At 40.2% G+C, this 20,053-nt stretch overlaps 1 protein-coding gene across 11 annotated transcripts in view; it reads left to right on the top strand.

Moving 5' to 3' along the window:
- ERC2 (ELKS/RAB6-interacting/CAST family member 2) overlaps positions 1-20,053 on the top strand; it is a 526,798-nt gene that overhangs the window by 226,369 nt on the left and 280,376 nt on the right. For 6 of the 11 annotated variants that reach the window (XR_013983317.1, XR_013983320.1, XR_013983321.1 and 3 more), the window contains 4 exons: positions 1,356-1,493; positions 5,861-6,001; positions 7,604-7,744; positions 12,542-12,577. Coding sequence is in view for 3 of the 11 variants with exons in the window: in XM_080996737.1 (XP_080852863.1) it covers positions 1,356-1,493; positions 5,861-6,001; positions 7,604-7,744; positions 12,542-12,577 (456 nt within the window). In the remaining 8 variants the exon portion in view is untranslated. The remainder of the gene's footprint in view (positions 1-1,355; positions 1,494-5,860; positions 6,002-7,603; positions 7,745-12,541; positions 12,578-20,053) is intronic. The other 5 variants (XR_013983315.1, XR_013983316.1, XR_013983318.1 and 2 more) reach the window with 1 other exon arrangement.

The following is a 20,053-nucleotide window of genomic DNA, read 5'->3' as shown; positions in this document are numbered from 1 at the left end:
ATTTTAAACCCCCCATTACTGAAATGAAAATCCTATTTGGGTCTTCTCTTGAAGACAGTACCAAGGCATGATGTGGAATGCAGATCTCCACGATTCAAATTGGGTGGAAGGTCTGCACAATAAGGATATTTAAAAGTATGTTATCAGCAGCAGCAGCAGCTTAATAGTTAATTAGTGATTAAATATTTAAATAAATGAAGCTAACAAGCTTTCTTTCAAGGTGATCTAGCAAAGTCAGATCCTACTTCAGAACAGCTTTTCAGCAAGGGGGAAAGGTAAAAAAAAAAAAAAGTGGCTTAAATGTAAGTTTATGTAGGTCAGCTCCACATGACTGTTCTGATCCTATTCTGCAGGCAGAGGCAAACTCAGGCCCTCCAGATGTTTGGGAATACAGTTCCCATCATCCCTGACCACTGGTCCTGTTAGTTAGGTATGATGGGAATTGTAGTCCCAAACATCTGAAGGGCCGGAGTTTGCCTATGCCTGCTATACTGAGTCAAGCCCAGACCCACCACACTTTAGGCCGGGTTTAACATGGGCTCTCCCCCCCCCCCCAGCCTTCATCACTATCAACTTCCCTTTCCCTACCCAAAGATACTCGCAGGAAACAATGGCTTATGTTGATTCCCTGGTTAGTTCCTAGATACATAATTGCTACAAATATTACATATGCGGTACCATCTAACTCCCCTGGAACCATAGAAAAGCTAGTTCTCATTGTACCCTTGATTCCTGGGCGCTCCTGTATGCTGCCAAACACCCTTGTAGCAGCATCTAGTGCCTAATAGAAGTTCTGCCATGAACCATCCTACTCCCTTTTAGGGAAGTTTTGGTAGGAAAAAGGGGGTATAGGAACCTCTGCATCCTAAAGTAAGTGTATGTTATTAGGAGCATGCTAACCAGTGCCTTTTTTCTAGAAAAACAGGTGCCGGTACTCATCATAAAGTTGCTACAGTAAGTGCCACACATTTTAACAACAGCAAAAAAGAGGTGCCAGGACTGCGTAGCCTTGAGTACCTTCTGAAAAAAAAGCACTGATGCTAACACTAAAACAAATCTAAAACAAATCAGTTTCAAGCATACGTTGGAAACTCACATTAAGGATTGAACTGAGTGAGGTTTCCTTGTACCGAGATCTTTCTGTTTTGTTGGCTGTTGGAGATTCACAGAGGTTAAAATCAGAACTGAATGATTTCGGACTATGAACATTTCAGTAATGTGTTTGCTGTATTTTAAACCTCCCCGCCCACACACCAAGTGTTCATGAATTGCCTGCTTTTGCCAACATAGCTTGCCATTCTAAAGCCTCCTTTTCATAATCAGTACTGAGTAATCTTTCATTCTTTGTTTTAAAGATTGAAAATCTTCAGGAGCAACTTAGGGATAAAGACAAACAGCTAACTAATTTGAAAGACAGAGTGAAGTCGTTGCAGACTGATTCCAGTAACACAGACACGGCTCTAGCAACGCTGGAAGAAGCTCTATCAGAGAAGGTATGGTTTTGTTGAACACATCCTTTTAGGAGCAGGTTCTGATGTTGTAGCTGCTAGTTCGATTGCACGAATAATTGCACACAGTAATTCTGCTCTTGGGGGCAGTATTTGCACTGCATGTCTAGGGATTCCCAGTGCCAGTTTTGGTGGGTAGGGGGATTTCTGAACAATCAGACATCATGAAAGCTGCTGCTGGAACATTTGTAAGTGTCCAGACACTGTAAGTGTGAAGAGGATTAGCCCCTGTTGCGTCCTTGCTCACATTAAGCTGCAGTTACTTTTGTGTTGCTAACAATTTGAGATAACTGTGGTATTGCTGGAAATAAGCAGTTGAATGTGCCCGATACAGAGCTTTCAGCCACTGCAATTTAGTTCTTGCTTGCTTTTGTGATAAAATGCATGTAGATTAGGCCTGTAAGGGGGATAGATATATACACCAGGAATGCTTGCCAATGCAAATAATACTAGAAAGGATACATTGTTGGGATTTCATCATGTTAGTGGTTAATCAAAGACAACATGGTGTATTAGGGTATTTTAACATGTGTTTTCAACATCTAGCTCATGGAGATTACAGTTCAATTAATCTTCGTTTTGTGCTTTAGAATTATGTTGTTTAACCTTTAATAAAATATAAAAATTAAAGCATGATTAACAGCACAAATGCTTTTGGGATCATGCTTGTACTATTTGGGAAGGAAAATATTTTTAAACAATTTAAAGAAATGTCCGTAAGCCATAACTTTATACGACAGCTTCCTATTAAAACAGAGGATGGCCAGACAATTTCACCGAATTTTGGGGAAGCTACTTTCCATACAAAGCTTTGGAGAGACAACGAATAGAATCAGTTTAGCCACAATAACATTAAAATCAGAGATGTGGCAAATATTTAAAATATGCAACCCTCTCAAAAATGTACCCCCCCCCCCGTTCAGTTTGATCAACTTCATTTTGAGTACGGTTGGGCCAAAGTTGAAAAGGGGCTGCAACACCTGACCTGTGACCTGGCTAGCTTCCCTACCCTCCCTGATACTCCTTCCCCAAGAAGCAAAATCATTTTGCTTCTTGTCTCCCCAACCCCAGTCCCTTTGGCAGGGATGCGCAACCTCAGGCCTAGGGGCCAGGTACAACCTTCCAGGCCCCTCTCTTTGACCCTCAGGAGTCTCCCAGATCACACACCCTCCTGAGGCACCCACAAACGTGCCACCCCTTCTTTTCACTCTCCTGTTTTCATCTGGAAGGAAAGCACCCTTGAATTCTGATGATGCTTCTTGTTGGCCTGGATGGAGGCTAGAGAGGTAAAGCAACAAGCCTGCTGTACAAAGGGAAGTCCTCCCACATTAGTTGCTCTGCCTACATTTGCCTCTGGCCTCAACCACCAAAGGTGTGTGGTCCCTGGAAGGTTGACCACAAGGGAATGCGACCCTTGGTCTGAAGAAGGTTCCCCAACCCTGCCCTACAGCAAGGATTTTTTCTTTCTTGTAAAGTGGGACAATTGAAAGGGAGTGTGGGGAGTGAGGAATCAAGGGTCTGGGCCAAATTAGTCTCAAAACACACCATTTATTTCAGGCAAGCTTATAGAGGGAGTAGGGAGGCTTTGAGAGGGATGGGAGATTGGACTGCTTGAGCGTTCTAGTCAAACACTGAAATGGATTGCACACTTAAAAAGCCTTATTGTTTTTGGGGGGCCTAGCATGCAGGTACTCACCCATACCTAATAACAGAGGTTCCGTGCCTAACCGGAAACTTGTGCTGCCCAGATAAACACTAAAGTGACACATTTCCTCATGCCTCACTCTCCTACATGAAGTTTCCATGGCTGTGAACTCTACTGCCCATATCTGTTGTTGTTTTTTTGCAATGTTAAGTGTAGCACTAATGAGAGAGAGAGAGAGAAAGGCTGTTCACTTAGAACAGTGATGGCCAAACTTGGCCCTCCAGCTGTATTGGGACTACAGTTCCCATCATCCCTGACCACTGGTCCTGTTAGCTAGGGATGATGGGAGTTGTAGTCCCAAAACAGCTGGAGGGCCAAGTTTGGCCACCACTGACTTAGAAGCTACAGTGAGAGAGAAGGTGAAGACCAACAACTTCCATGAGGGGTGGTTTGGGACTGAGGGTATTGAAACTGGAGCAGGAGGAGAGCTGTTAAAGGAACAGTCTGAATTAACTTTCCAAATAAGCATAGCATTATTCTCTTCCCCATTCCACAATCTGTGGAGATGTCAGGACAAGGATATCCATAGTGAGGGTCGGCCTGCCCATGAGGCAGACTGAGGCAGCTGCCTTGGGTGGTGGAATCCCATGAGGCGGAGCCCCTGTGGGTTCCCTGGCTGCTCCTAACCCCTGCCCCTGCTGCCAGAGGAGGGAAGAGAAGCAGTGAAGGCAGCTTCAGGCAAGATCTCATGAGATCTCGCAGAAATCTCATGAGAGCTCACAGAACTCTTGTGAGATTTTGCCGGAAGCTGCTGTGCGATCTTGGTAAGCGAGGCTTTGGTGAGAGGGTGAGACTGCTGAGGAGGCAGCACCTTCAGTTTTGCCTCAGGCAGTGAAAAGGGATGGGCTCCCGTGTTCATAGTTAATATCCCCCAGTACCTATAATGTATGTTCAAGTGAAGGCATTGACTCAAGAGATAATACATGTATGAGAAATCTAGAAACCCTTATTCAACGTTTTAACAAGGCATCTTTCAAAGGGAAAAACAGGAACAGTGATTAACTTGGGACAGGCAAAAGAAAACAGGAACAGTTAGCTTCTATACCGACGTTGAGCATCGTTGCTACCTAGGAGCCTTGAATGATTTTCCTGCAAAACTAGCGAACTCTGAGCTTTCAGACAACACAGGAATCAAGTGTATAGGAACCCAGGCTTATCCATGTGGTCTATCTCAATATCCTCACAGGGTGAGATGCGGTTTAACGTTATGATAATATCCAGTAATAATCATATGTTAAAAGAATACTCTCAAACTCTGTTTGACTTCAAGCGGATGCCTAAAGTATATCTAAATTTGTCAGTGCTGTAATTTGCCTTACTTTAGAAGGTGAACCAGGATTATGTGCAGTTCAGCATTGCTATCAACCTAAGGACTTCCAGTTCTTCTGGGAAAAAAAAGCTTTTAAAATGCAGTAGCTAATAATACCTGTTCTATATCAACATTCTTATTTCAAGATCTATCTCAAGATCATTGGTCTTAGAGCTGATTATTTTTCTATGTCAAAAAGCTCCAAATGTGTATGCTTGAAAATTCCCTTGACTGAGGCCTTATTACTTGGTTAAATAAATGTCTTCTCTTGAATGTTAAAAATCTCACAATAATATTAAACATTAGTTATATATTTGTACATGTAGCACAATGCCCAGCTTTTCCCATACATAACAGAAAGCACTTTCATGTCATGTGCTATATTGTATTACAGTAGAAAAGAACTAAGCTTATTGGAGAAACACAAATATTTGCACTTCCTTTTAAGTGAGTGTACACTAAATGCTACCTTCTGAAATGAAGCTTACATTTACATCTGAGTACATCTCCTGTCAGGGAGAATCATGATATGATACTAGGTCAGGCTGAGATAGCAGTATAATGAAAACAGTTGTTTGCCCAGTAGGAAGAGAGAAGAGGGTAGTTCCACTGGAAACGTAAGCTTACGTCCTTCTAGGAAAACCATTTATAGATCAACACTCCCTTTTCAAAACTGGTTTACAATGGGATACAGGGAGATGATATTGTGGGTGAGGTAGGGAGTCAAAAGGTCATTTGACAAGGTAGGATGCACAGTTTGTGACTCATCAAGCCAAATGCTACAATTCACCTGCCATGCATGGAAACAGACTAGTGGCTCAGCAGATTCACTGCTGGTCTCTGATCCCTACAGAATTCAGAAGCAGAGGGGTGTTCTCAAGCACTTGGCAAGGCACAACATGCTGGCTGATAGGCTGTGTTGAACTCAATAGGTCATATTTGTGAAGCCAGACGTATGTGCATTGAGCTGAGTGTGCAGTTTCTTGGATTGTGACCTCATTCTTGATGTTCTTCTAATGACAGCAAATCCAGAATGACTGTTTAAAAGGAATTTATTATTTGAGCCTCTTACAAGCCCCCATTTGTAGAATGCTCTCCCCAGAGAGGCTCACCTGGTGCCTTCATTACATATCTTTAGATGCCAGGTGAAAACATTCATCTTTTCCCAGGCCTTTGGCTAATGTTACGTATTTTTGCGTTTTTATATTGTAAACCACCCTATGATCCTCAGATGAAGGATGGTGTGTGTGTGTGTGTGTGTGTGTGTGTGTGTGGTGTCACATATTTTCCAAGCTGCTGGTTCAAGTTATAAAGTGTAACCATGTTTTCACTATTTAGGAGAGAATTATAGAGCGATTAAAGGAGCAGAGGGAAAGAGATGACCGTGAAAGGATTGAAGAAATTGAATCCTTTAAAAAAGAAAACAAAGACCTGAAGGAAAAAGTTAATGCTTTGCAAGCAGAGCTAACAGAAAAAGAGGTCAGTGTTTGCAATTAATTGAATATTTGTATTGCTGTGATTCAAATTGCATATAGTTTTACAGTCGCAGAGTGAGATGTTTCAGGTGAAAGCAAATATATTTAAATAATTTGGGATGTAATATCTCCAAAGCAACCATATTTCTGGGCTTCCAACTTTTACATATACTGTAATTTAATAATGGCTGGGCTTCAAACATGCCATTCCAGGAACAATTTGGACCCAGCAGAGGCTTCCAGGAATTAAAGGTTACTACATTTCTGTCCTTATCTTTTAAACTTTGCTTTGCATGATTGTGCTAATTGTAGCTGTAACCCAGGAAGTCCCTGATTCCAAACTCACTTCAGCTATGAACTCTCTAGGTGGCCTTGGCCAAGGCATTTTTCTTTCCACCTCACCCCTTCCACTCTCAGCTGCAGATGGCCTTCATAAGACTGACTGTTGTAAGGATTACACAGATAACATATGCAAAGTTCTTTGAATAACATACCGTGGCATGTAAATGATGGCGGTAATGAGAACAATGTCACACTATAATTTTTTCGCTGAGCCCCATAGGCATAGCTAGGATTTTTGTTAGGGGCCAGGCATCTGCGGGCGGAGGGGAACCTTAATTAATTGAGTACTTTCCACACTTTTCAGTAAATATTGTGTTCCCCCTCCCCTTGGCTACGCCCATGCTGAGCCCTACCATGCTGGCCCTTTGAGAACTGATAGTAGCAGTAAAGAGGAGATGAGACACATTAAGAAAGTTATTGTATAATCTCACCCTGTTGGAAAGAACCAGAGACAAACAAGGCTAAAGTTGTGTCACTATGTTGGTTGGACCTATTCAAAACTATGAAGATGCCTCTCAGACTTAATGTGATAGCACTAGAATGATGTCCTGCTCCTGGAGGCTAGTACTTGGGCATGTTTATGAGATTGTTCTTTTGAGGCTGCAGTGGAAATATTTGCTGCTATATATATGTCAGAACCCATGGTTTTTCCACAACTGCATTTGCAAATGTATGTTCTGCTTAATGATTAATAATATTAGTGATGTCTTAATATTTCCCCGTTGTGCTGGTGCAGAGGCTGAGACATCTGCATAAATTGGAAGCCCCCTCTCTTTCCCCTGTAAACCGGCAGGTCTGCAACTCCACATATATTTAAGAAGCCCATATTTTGTTGTTGTTGTTTAGGTTTAAAGTGGGTCCACTGCAATTGCTTAGAGAGAGAAGAGCCCCAGTAAAGAATCAAAAGAGGTTCACTGAACTTAATAAATATCCACTATTGTCTGTGATCATCAGTTTACTTTCAGTTAGGCCAGAAGCAGGGTAAGTGGGCAGTGTATACATGTGCCCACAGAGGCGCTATGCTCCTTTGCTGTTGATTTCCTCTAAGCTCTTTGCAGCAGGGACTAAACATGGTGTCGGGCTTTCTACCAATGGCTCATTACCTATGTGCTCTGGAACATAATTGCAGCTGTGCTTTAGAGGACGGCACCTCACAGTCTCCAAGCCCGCTGTAAAAGGCTTAGTAGGGATTAAAAATTGGTTCTATGTTTTCTGGTAACCTTCTCTTTCAATTGTCTCTTTTATATATATTACATGTATTTAGTCTAGCTTAATTGACCTCAAAGAACATGCATCATCATTGGCTTCGGCTGGACTGAAAAGAGACTCCAAGTTAAAGTCTTTAGAAATAGCCATAGAGCAAAAGAAGGAGGAGTGTAGTAAGCTAGAAGCACAACTGAAAAAGGTAAATACTAACAACAGATCTTATTTCCAATGCATGCCTGCGTTTCTGCAGTGAAATATGTCATCTCTTAGTTTCAAGTTGAAACTACTGTTAATGAATGGAAATGTGTTTGTTTATTAAGCTTGAAACCTGTCAGCAGTTTTAAAATAATAATACTGTATTATTATTGCCATTTTAAAAATTTGTCTTCAGCAGAAAAGCCATGTAAATATATACGGGAACATATTTTTTTAAATGTACAGCATATTTAATCACATTTAGTCTAAATGATTTTGTCAAAATGATTTGGAAATATCATGTTAGCACATTTCTACCATACATTGTTTCTCTTTCCTGTGTGAGTTAGTATTGTGTATGTTCATCGTTGAAACACAAACTCATGGCATACTTCTTGGTTTCAGCATCATGTTTGCCTTCCACACCTTGTAAACGGGCTCATGTTGCCAATAGATCATTTAAACAAGGGCACAGTCGGGCCAAAGTTAAGCACATTTAACTCTCATTGAAAGTGCAACTTGGGGAAAAAATATCTTTAAATTTGGCTGTTGTGTGGCCCATACATCATTGTGGACAGGTGCTTGCAAAGTGATTAACTATATGAACATTAAATTTGACAAGGCAAAAGTGCAAGGACCCATGTACACCACATGGACAGAAGATTATACTTGTACAATCTTTTGTAAAGTCACAGGCAAGGGGAGAGACAGCCCAGTCCTCATATCTGGGTTGAATTGCCTGATCAGTGCTTGACAGTTCAAGATAGGTTGCAGCATGCTAAATGTCAAAAAAACACACCAAAAGGTAATAATAATCATATATAAACAACATCAAGATGCAACCCCAAACAGTCCTAACTGGACTGAAATCTAAGATGAAACAACCTACCAAAATCAGTGCATTGTGCATAATATCCAGTGCACCAATGTAGGTTTAACATCCATACAATTCAAGGAGTGTGCATGCATGTGCGTGCATGCTGCAGTTAAGTTATGTGCTGAAACCACCCCTTTCACTCCAGAAGCTAAGGATATATTTGCACTTCATTGCTGGGCGGGTCTGACTCAACATCGTTTGCTGCCTGAAGCAAAGGACAAGATGGCGTCCCTTCCATTCCAGATGCAGAAGGTGACCAGGTTCTCAGTTGAACCTTACTTCAACACTGCGTCTGAAGACAGTAGGTTGGCTCAGGGGATGCATGTGCAACTGTGTGGCATGCACAGCCTTGTCCTTCAATACCTGCTCCCCAAGGTTGCTGTCATCACAACAATACAAACACAACATGTAGGCTAATAGTTAGTAGAGAATATACAATAGAATAATGATATCATTCAAATTATAGGAATAAGCCAATCAAAGTTCATATGTACAGTATAACAGAGTGGTAGTGAGGACCGTCAAGCCGTGTGTTCAAAACAGATGTCTAAGGACAGTCCCTCAATATTCTTTCAAAAGTTTCAACGGAAGACGCCTCAAAAGCCTCAAAAGGACAGTGTCTCCGGACAGTGTCTTCAAGGTTGCTGTCGTGGCAGTACTGGCTGTAGTAGTGGGCTATGCAATGTTTAGCACATTAAAGAGCCAGATGTTCACAGATGTAACAGATCTCGTTTTTATACCAAGTGCTTAAAAAAAATCTGTATTATTCATCAGCCATGTTTAGCAATATTCACTGGTTTGTGAGAAGAACAGGTGCTTCTACAATTAAAGTTTCAAATTTGAGGCGCTAAACAGAAAGATGAATTGTTATTGATAATTGACCTCAAACAGTTCTTTTTAATGTATGTTTTATTTGGCAGCGTTGCTTAATTTTAGCTGAAATTCCAAACATTGTGTGAGAAGATGGTCAAACAACAGATCTGCATGCTTAGTGTTCAGCCATTTGAACTTTTAGGAAAACCTAAGTTCGTGCATTTGGTTGGTGATGAAAGTGATGAAGTATTGATATGCCTTTGTTCCTATAGGTAGAGAGATGTTTTTTGAAACTTGCATTCCGCAGTAGTGATGGGTCAGGAAACTGCAGGAATGGTAGAACTGAAATATTTGTTAAAATTGGAAAATAAATTCCAGATGAAACTTCAAAAGCATGTTTTTAAATTTATCATTAAAAAAGAAAAACTTGCTTTTGGAAGTTGCATGTAACGTATCATTCCAACACACACACACACACACACACACACACTTTTTGATTAGTTTTTAAAAGAATGATTGAAATGATCAAATCACTTAAAGTACTTCTGTATTTACAAAAAGTAGCCCATTCACAACTGACCTGTTTCTTGTTCTGTTTATGCAGAGAAAACTGGCCTGAAAACAGTAATCAGGTGGCATGTGGGTCTGTAAGCTATCTCTATATAACAGATCTTGACCTTTTTGCATCAGTGCTGGCTTCAGCATTTTGGGGCCTCTTAGGCATGGTATTGTCAGTGGCCTCCATTAACCTGGAAAAGTTGGGACACGCAAGTGAGAATTTCCTTAGGCTGCATCTGATCTTGGATATTCTATGTAAAGTGAAAATGGCAGCATTATTTCAACCATGGGCCCTCTCTGGTCTTGGGGCCTTAACAGATAGCCAACCTGGCCACCTTCTGGAACCGACCCTGATTTAAATTATGTGAGGTTTTGGAGCTACACAGAATTTAAGCTTGGCGTTGTCATATTGATTATCCTACTTTTAAATAAGTGGCATGAGGACTGGAACCTTGTTTTACTGTTTAGCTTCAATTACAGTTCTTTGTGCCTCCCCTTAATAATTAGTATGATCATCTTTCCAACAACTGCTGGTGTTTAGTTCCTGCTGGCTACAATAACAGCAAGATGTAATCAAGAAAGCATGTGTTAATGTGCCTAAAGTTAATTTGTGGAGGTTAGGGTTTTTTCCCTGCTATTTTCTCTGATTTTCTGCTAGTTCTTCTTTTCATATATTTTTGAGCTAGGAAATGGATAAAACAGGGAAACCGATTCACCAGCATCAAAATTCTTTCAGCTTTCAAAATGCCTTGCTGCTTTTCAAGCTGGCATAATTATACACCAACTGCCTTAAGGATGTGAACACAGAATCTATACAAGAGAACGACAACAAAAAGTGAAACTCACATATTTTATTACAGTATATTATACTGTAGGGTTATCATATTTCAAACAGCAAAAATCAGGACAGAAAAGTTGTTAAGCAGTTTTCCAGATCTGTCTGGGAAATTCCGGACATATGGCAACACTGCTATAGTGTATCTTGAAATAATATATATATTGCATACCTATCCATTTCCCTTGAGTGGAGATAAAAAAAATCGTACTGTACAGTTAAAAATGAACACTAGGATATCCAACTTTACAGATGACAGTCCTCTATATGAAGGGCTGTCAGGTCTCTATTTCAAGGTATTGTCTATTTGATGGGCCTATCTGGTTAAAAGATCAAGAATTATAAGAAGGGAGGGCAGAGCCCTTTAAGTTGCCCAATAGCAGATAGCTCCGGAACCATAGAGGATGTCTCGCCATAGTTGTCCCTGCTGTCTTGCAATGTATACCTATTTAAATTATAGCAAATGTTTCTATATTTGCATCTGTGCACATAAACTGGCATGCGGCATTTTGTGCAAATCTGTGCCCTCTTTATGATGCATTTGCTCTGTTTTTTGGCGATGTAAGTGGCCACACTAGGCAGGATTATGAAGAGGGAGAACCAAAAATGCCATGGGAGAGATTCAGTTCACACCTGGGATTCTGAGGCCTCCTTTGAAATTCAAGGAGGGACTCTTTGCTGCACTTTCTTTCAATGCAGCAAAAGAATCCACAGTGGAGGGAGAAATCTGGGCAGCTTCACTGCATCCGTGAATTTTCAGGAGGCTCTTTGGATCAGAGCTTAATAAAAGAAAGCTTGCAGTGTGAAAGGCATGAGAGCATTAACAGAAAAATGCCCCAATGGATGTTCGTTTTATAGACATTTTGCCTTCATGAATGAAGAAGTCATAGGGATTTTCTTTGTTTAATGGCTGTAAGTAATCCTTAAGCCATTTGTTCTGAAGTGGTCTCAGTGAATACCCTTGATGGAGGCAGTTTTGGATTTTCAATCACTGGCATCCTGTTCAAACCCTACCCCCCATTCCCACCCCAGTGATTGAGTTGTCATGGGGTCATCATAAAGCTGAAGTCCCACAAGGTGGTAGAATTTCAGCGAGACTGCTCTAGAATAAGTGGTTTATAGCTTACAGCATCATTTGTTTTGCTTCCTTATAGACTATTCCACTTCAGAATGTCTTCCTTTTGTTCGCTGCCGCTTAGATTTCCTCACCACTACTGTTTGCCAAACTGTACTGTTCAGAATTCAAATAAAACTGAAATGCAGTTTTGTGTTAATATGAAAGGAAGGCCATAAATTTAATGATAAAGTTTAATTAATCTTTTATTATTACCATCTTTGAAGCTTTGGTGATAAATTGCAGCCTTGGCCAAAAGCACTTCTAGTGATTCATTGCTAGAGACCAGCACTTAATGTATCATCAAAAGTGGACAGCTTTCTGTATTTCATGGGTTATTTCACTTGAGAAAGGGAAAGTAACACAAACCTTAGATTTCTTACTCCAGCTATTCTTTTTTAGGAGCCAAAGTCAACATTTATTTTCCCCCAGTGCCTCTCACTTGCACTAAAGAATGTTTAGAAACTTAAATTTCTACTTTAAAAAAATAAAATTCCAAGTTCTTCTGTGCAAATGTGCTGGATTTGCTGAGCTAATACTGTTTTCCTGGATCTTTCCTTCTTTTCCTGTCTGTGCTTCATTCCTTCCCAACTTTGCAATGTAGCAAGCTGAACAGTTGTTCAATCAGATGTACAATCCAGTAAGTCATTTCAGAAAGTGTCCGCTGTAACATACGAAAGCATGAGGATCCATTTAACCACCACCATGTTGTCCTTCTTCCTCTGTGGAGCTTTGCAAAACAATGATGGCTTCATTTGCGTTGTGTTGAAATAAAGTGAGCTTTGCGGACTTTAAGGCTATTATATTTTCAAACGTTTGTGGGAAATTGTGTTTATTAGAAATTGGATCAGTAAGTTTTGCGATCAAATTTGAAGTGCCTTCAGGTCCTCAACTACTTCAGTGTAAGAAAGCATGCAGATATCAGGCTTCGTTGTTATTTTACTGCTATACTCATGGAGTACTTCAGTGGATCCTTCAAATTAAACTTAAGCTCTGGAATGTTATTCAGAATATCTTAAATGAAGAATAAATAGTTACTGTCTATTTTCTTTGCGTTATAAAAAATGCAGTGTGGTAGGTTTCTGGCAGCAGACAGGGAATTGCTACGTCGCAACATTAAATGTTCCTTATAGCATCCTTTCAAAATGTTGTCACAAACACTTGAATTTTATTTATTAATTACATTTTATAAACCACTCCCCACTGCCAAGGAGCTCATGTACATGGTTTCCCCCTCACCAAGTTTATCATCACAACAGGCCTGTGAGGTAGGTTAGGCTAAGAGACTGCCCTAAAATCATCCAATGAACTTCATGGCTGAGTGGGGATTTGAACTTTGGTCTCCCAGGTCCACTCTAATCATTACACCACAATGGCTTTCACAAGCATACTTGCTAGAAAGAGAGAGCTTCTGATATCAATGGGACTTTCTCCCATAGAAGTGTATCCAGAGGCCACTTATCACAGTGTGCCTTTTTAAAACAGGAAAATACACTCTTGCTGCTTAAGTTTAAATAATTTAAACTGTGTATCTGAAGAAGTGTATCTGAAGAAGTGTGCATGCACACGAAAGCTTATACCAAGAACTAACTTAGTTGGTCTTTAAGGTGCTACAGGAAGGAATTTTTTTATTTTAAATAATTTAGTTTTAGTTTCATGCAGTGCTTTTTTCTGGGGGTACGCAGGGGTACGCATACTCCTAAACATTTTGTGAATCTAAGTTTGGCCTCATTGAGGGGCAGTATTTCAATATGAGTAGGAAAATGAGAGTACCCCTAAACAGTTTTTTTAGGAAAAAAAGCACTGTTTCCATGTATTTCAACAATGTAAAGAATAAAACGTCCAATGGCACCTTACAAACAAACACATCTTATTATGTTGTGTGCTAGAACTTGCTTTAACAGATGTGCAATGCCAGAAAGAACACTCAACCCAAATGAATCTGAGTGAATAACTTGACAGTCATTATAAGTAATTTGAGGAACAGCAAGACACATAGACAATTATATATAAATGTATTACACAGATATATCGTCTATAAATGAAAGCTTTTTTTATATCTTAGTGACAGATTTACACTGATAATGAAAATTATTGTACCTTTTAAAAGGCAGAAAGAATGTTAAAGCTGTATTATAGAAACCTGTTTTTAAATTACATAGTGTTTTGTAATTGCAGGTGGAAGGTGTGGCATGTCTCTAAGGAAAATTTCTGTTATGTGCAGCTAGGGCATTATTCCTCTTCATTGTATTTGAGCAAATTCCACAGTTGTAATGAAAATTTAATGTGCTGGTGAGGAAATAATAGGCCTCATAAAACACACCACATTTATTTATCCAAAATTAGCCTGTAATTACATTTAGTTTTAGGTAGATCTTACGTTCTCATATAAGGTCTAAATTTATTCCTACTTTGCCATATGTATACTTTTAGATAAGTTACCAACAAAACATCTTGTATTTTGGCAAAAAAATTTAAATTAAATTAAAATTACATCTGCAGCAAGATGATCTTAGTAGATGGGAAATGGGTGCAGTTGCTCTTACAGAATGAACTTCATTCCCCATCCCACATCTCATTGGCCCAGCTCATGCATTATTGTAAACCAGAGTTAATTATTTGTTATTGTTTATGGCCACCTGTCAGGGATGCTTTGGGGTTCATCCACACTTCCGTTTATCCCATGCCTACGAAGTGGTTTTCTGAACACGATTCTAAGCAGTTTTGACTTTGCCCCATCGATTTCCCCTTGAAACCCTAAATCAGAACAAAAAGCATTCAGCAGAAAACCATATTGCTATTTATTCTGATTTAGCACTAAACTGCAGATTTTCCTGAGGGGAAGGAGTGGAGGCAAATGCCCTTAGCATTGATTCCTGCATTGCAGCCGGTTCGACTAGATGGCCCTTGGGTTCCCTTTCAACTCTATGATTCTGATGAATTTATATCCCACCATTCCTCCCAAAGGAGCCGAGTTAATGGTTTGCTATGAATGTGAACAAAGGAACCATTGTTCATTTCGCCCCAAAGAAAGCATGATCTCTGGCCAAGATTTGTTCTTGGCTTACTGATTTTGGTTTATCTGAGCAAACAAACAAACTCAGCCCTGATAATGCAAAGTCAGGAATTTTGATTTCCCACCCCCCTCCTCCTTACACCAGCAGGGAGAAGCAATGGGGCTCAGATTGGCAAGTTCGTGGTAACTGGTTAAGTATGGTTTACGGCAATGTGACAACTGGACCATTGTCAACTTACATGCTTGTGTCGCTGCTGAACATTCATTCATTCATCATTTTATTTGTATGCCACCTTTCCATAGTTAAAACAATGCTCAAGGCGGCTTACAACATGACAAGATTTACAGAATTACCAACATAACAAAAGTCATAAACAATAAATAAAACACATCAAAAAGTACACAGCCAAATGGAAAACAATTTCCACATAAATCATAAAATCTAAAACTAAGAATACAGCATTAATATCAATCACCATTTAAAATGACTTAGATAAAAAATAAAAGCAATTTAAAAACAAAACAAAAAAGGAGGCCCCTCTGCCCAGCAGCAGCGGCAGCAGTCCACCAAGGCAGGTGGAGAGAAGTAGGGCAGGGCCCTTCAGGCTTCCAGCAGGTCAGTCCTGAGCAGCAGAATATAAATTGCCTGATATTAATCCGATTCATGAGTACTCTTAAAACCCACTTTATTCCACGTGAGATGATTTCTAGTTACTTACTTCATATTCAGGAGCTTTCATAGAGTTGGAAGAGACCACAAGGGTCATCTTGTGCAAGCCCCTTCAGTGCAGAAATCTTTTGCCCAACGTGGGGCTTGAACCTGCGACTATGAGATTAAGAGTCACAGGTGTGCACCCTCTCCCCATCACGATGAACTTTTCCTGTCTGTATGCATAAATGTCCACTTGAGAAGCTTTCTTGTGCTGGAGGGATTACGTGAGCAGGTTCTAGTGATGGATTTATATCAAAGGTTCTGCACAGAATGGGAGAGGGTGCATTAAAATCAGGCTTACTCTCACATCCCAGTGCATATGCATCATGCATTCTTTGAACTGTCCCTAACTCTTCCTCCCCCTTAGATCTCGGTCCTATAACCCAGTTAAGCCGTAGAAGCTGGCTTTTAGCCTGTTAAAGCCAAAAACGATACTGATTTAAATAAAAGTATTTTGATTTAATATGACTCTGGACCAGAGCCAGTGTAGCGTAGTTTTTCATCTAGGGGAGCATATAGAACATCCAGAATTGTATTGCAACATTGCCAAATAGTAGGCCTCAAACTGCTGTTTAAATTCTTTCAACAATAAAACCCAAATTGTAAACCTGACATTGGCAGCTGCTGTGGCAAGAAAGCACATTGAATTCAATGTGGGGGTTTTTTTGGTTCAGCATTGTGGTCAGCATTGTGAGCCTATTGTATAATGATCTTTTCCTCTTCCTTTGCTGCATTACTTGTACTGTTATTGATTCCCCCCTTCATAATGAAAATTAAAAGTTAAAATTGACCATAAATTCAACTAATTTATACTCAGACTCCCACAAACAATTGTATTTCTCACTTTTATTTTTTATTTTAATTGGCAGGGCAAAAAAAGTGACCAAATCCAATGTCCTGCCTCAAGGCAAAATATGTCTATTGTTCTGGTTAGTCTACCACAGTATACCAAGAAATGAATGTATCTACGGTAGAAAGAAGAGTAGAAGGGGCCAACCCTAGTAAGAGCATTTACTGAATATTGTAGCTTTTTAAACTGAAACAAGTGCCAGTTTAATGGACAAAATGGCTAAATATTGAAATTCTTACTTCAGTTAAAACTTCATTCAGCACTAATTTCTCAAGTAGCTCTTTGGAACATTTGGGAAGGAAGGGCAGCATATAATTTTTTTTTTAAAAAACCACCACATTTTTTGCAGATCACTGCTACAGCAGAATTAGGATCACAGAACTGCAGAGTTGGAAGGGTTGCATATTTAGCTCCACCCCCAAAGTTGTCCTGCTCCCCCTGACCCACTTTTGCTGTCATTGTGTTCAGGATTATGTTTACAGCAGGAATCCTCCATGCATGAAAGCCCCCTGCAATCTACAACCCTGTTTAACAAGGTTTCCAAATTGCACAGGGAGCCTCCATGCGTAGCTAAGGTGCCCCACTGTGGGTGTTTCCCTGAACATAGTAATAATAAGAGCAGGAGAAGGAGGAGCAGCATGATTGAGTAGGGATAGATGTGCAATTTACACACCCTCTCCACATGAGCAATGCATGAAGTAGGCTTGAGTAGAAAGGGGTTACAAATACTAATAAGGGTAATTAGGGATGGTGTACAGAAGATGATTTTTTTCTGTTGTTTAGGAAAAACAAAACCTAGCTGTTTTGGAAGAGAGGAGAGCAGAGAGGCCTGGTATAGTGGTTAAGAGCGGTGGACTCGTAATCTGGTGAACCGGGTTCGTGTCTCCGCTCCTCCACATGCAGCTGCTGGGTGACCTTGGGCCAGTCACACTTCTCTGAAGTCTCTCAGCCTCACTCACCTCACAGAGTGTTTGTTGTGGGGGAGGAAGAGAAAGGAGATTGTTAGCTGCTTTGAGACTCCTTAAGGGGAGTGAAAGGCAGGATATCAAGTCCAAGTCCAAACTCCTCCTCTACTGCTTCTCTGTGTTCCAGCATGCCAAACACCAGCCTTAAAACTTTGGTGCATAGGGGCCAAACAGGTCTGAGAGCCGGTGTGGTGTAGTTTAGTGGTTAGAGTGTCAGACTAGGACCTGGGAGACTAGGGGTCTAATCCCTACTCAGCCATGAAACGCCCTGGGTGACCTTGGGCCAGTCACAGTGTCCCAGCCTACCTCACAGGGTTGTTGCGGGTATTAAATGAGGAGTAGCAGAACCACACCACCTTGAGCTCTGTGGAAAATAAGGTGGGATGTAAATGCAATAGTCAATCAATAATATGTTATATCTGTAGGGGTGGAGCAGTCCTTGCTTTTTTTAAGAGCGCCATGAGCTTCTCCAGTTGTCAGCATCCCAAAACTGTGTTTGGCAAAGATATGCAGGACTTCCTCTGCTTTCTCTGGGTGGGGTGGTGTTGGGAAAGGCTTTGTTAATACACCTCTGGCTAAAGCATTTCACACTTGAAATCCTCATTGTACACAATGTTGGGGGAGGCAACCAGCTTCGTGGGCCTCTTCCTCAAGAGGTCTGTAGGGCAGCAACACAAGAATGGACCTTTTTTTGTAGTGGCTCCCCACCTTTTGAATGCTCTCCCCAGGGGGGCTTACTTGGCGCTTTCATTACATATATTTAGGTGCCAGGTAAAATCATTCCTTTTCTCCCAGGCCTTTGGCTCATTAATCAATCTATGGCCTTTTAAACTGTTGGGGGCGGGCCTTATTGTTTCTGTTTGTTACTATGTTATGTATTTTTGTATCTGATCCTCAAATGAAAGGTGGTGTAGAAATAATAATAATAACAACAGCAACAACAACAATAATTGACAAGCAGCCTTTGTGACAAACCATAAATAGGTAAACCTTTGATTTAATTGAAGCCAGTGAAACCTTGGTGTTGACTTCCATCCATGTATGATATTACCTGGTGCATATCTACAGCTAACTAATATGGACAAAATGAACAGACATTCCACTATCTCACAGTTTAGAGCTATTTTGGCCATAGCTTCCATCTTTACTGGTTTGTAGATGATAGTGTTTGAGACAATATCTTCTGAATTTGCCCTGAGGCAATTAGTACCTTGCAGGAACTATTTTTGTTCTACATTAAAACATTGCTATCCATTTGATAGATTATGTTTTTCCAGCTGTTCTGTGGAAATTGAGGACTAATGACAAGAAACATGCAGCTTCTAAGTTCAACACTGCAAATACAAAGGAGGCAAGTTTAAAATTACTTCCTTCACTCAGTCTGAGGTATTAACTAATAATGAACTGAACGTTAACATTCGCTTGAATTCTATATTATTTATCAATACAGTTTGAAGGATCTAACTAAAGTATTTTATTGCATGTATCTTTCTGCTGTCTCATTCTATTTATTCATCATTATATGGCTCTTTTGACTCTTTTAAGTTAAGATGTACTGTTTTTATGTATATGTACCATTGGCAGAAGACTAAACAGTGCCCATCGCATGCTAATTAATAAAGCACATGTTTTCAATTTCTTTGTATTTGGCACAATTATGTAATATTGGTGTATATAGTAAATTTGTATGATATGGAGAGGTAACTCTGCTACTCCCTGTGCATGCAAGCAAATTAGGGTTCAAGACACCCAAACACAAAATGAGTCTTAGACAAGAGGTTGTATCACTTGGAGAGCCACTGCCCTAAACTAGGAAAGTATGTTAATAATCATTTTTAAGTAAAATTGTAATGTTATTAGATGTTTAATTAATGCAGAGACTTGAAGGCCAGTTCATTAATAAGGACTGACCTCTTTGATTCCTCCATATGGCCCCATCTCCTCCTATAAACCAGTGATCAGTGAAGCATGACATTCTGTTTTGAGTATTAATTGTAAAATAATAAAATTTGTGACAATTCATATTCCAAGACATGGGCATACTAAGCAATTCAAGCCATATGTTCTATAGTCATTTTTTTTAATTCTGTGATCCAACGTGGTTGTATTCTTACAGCCGCTTTCTATAAATATCTGGAAAGATGCAAATGATATATTTAATAGCAATTGTTTAAAATTATGTATGGGTCTCCTTTTCTAGTAGCTTAGGTCATGATTCCACACTGATTGTACTGCACTACAGCTTCAGCTCACTGGTTGTAGCATGGACAATTGAAGACTGACAGATCTTGACCCCGACACAACCATGCATCTTTCTCCCAAGCCTGCTTCAACTGGCCACAGCAGTTGCAACCAGGGCTTTTTTCAGCCAGAACTCACAGGAACTCAGTCCCAGCACCTCTCAGGTGTGTGCCAATGCCATTGTAAGAGAACAAGGGAGGCATTCAGGATGAGTTCTGGTACATATTTTTGTAGAAAAATAGCACTGGTTGCAGCCATTCCACTGACCGGTACACCGATGGGCTTGGCTACCAAGACTGATGTTGGCAGCAGCGAAAAAGAGATACATTTAA

Source organism: Podarcis pityusensis (genome assembly GCF_964106645.2).
Source record: "Podarcis pityusensis genome assembly, chromosome: 2".
In the NCBI taxonomy this organism is placed as follows: Eukaryota; Metazoa; Chordata; class Lepidosauria; order Squamata; family Lacertidae; genus Podarcis; species Podarcis pityusensis.
This window is presented reverse-complemented; position numbering and strand designations above follow the sequence as displayed.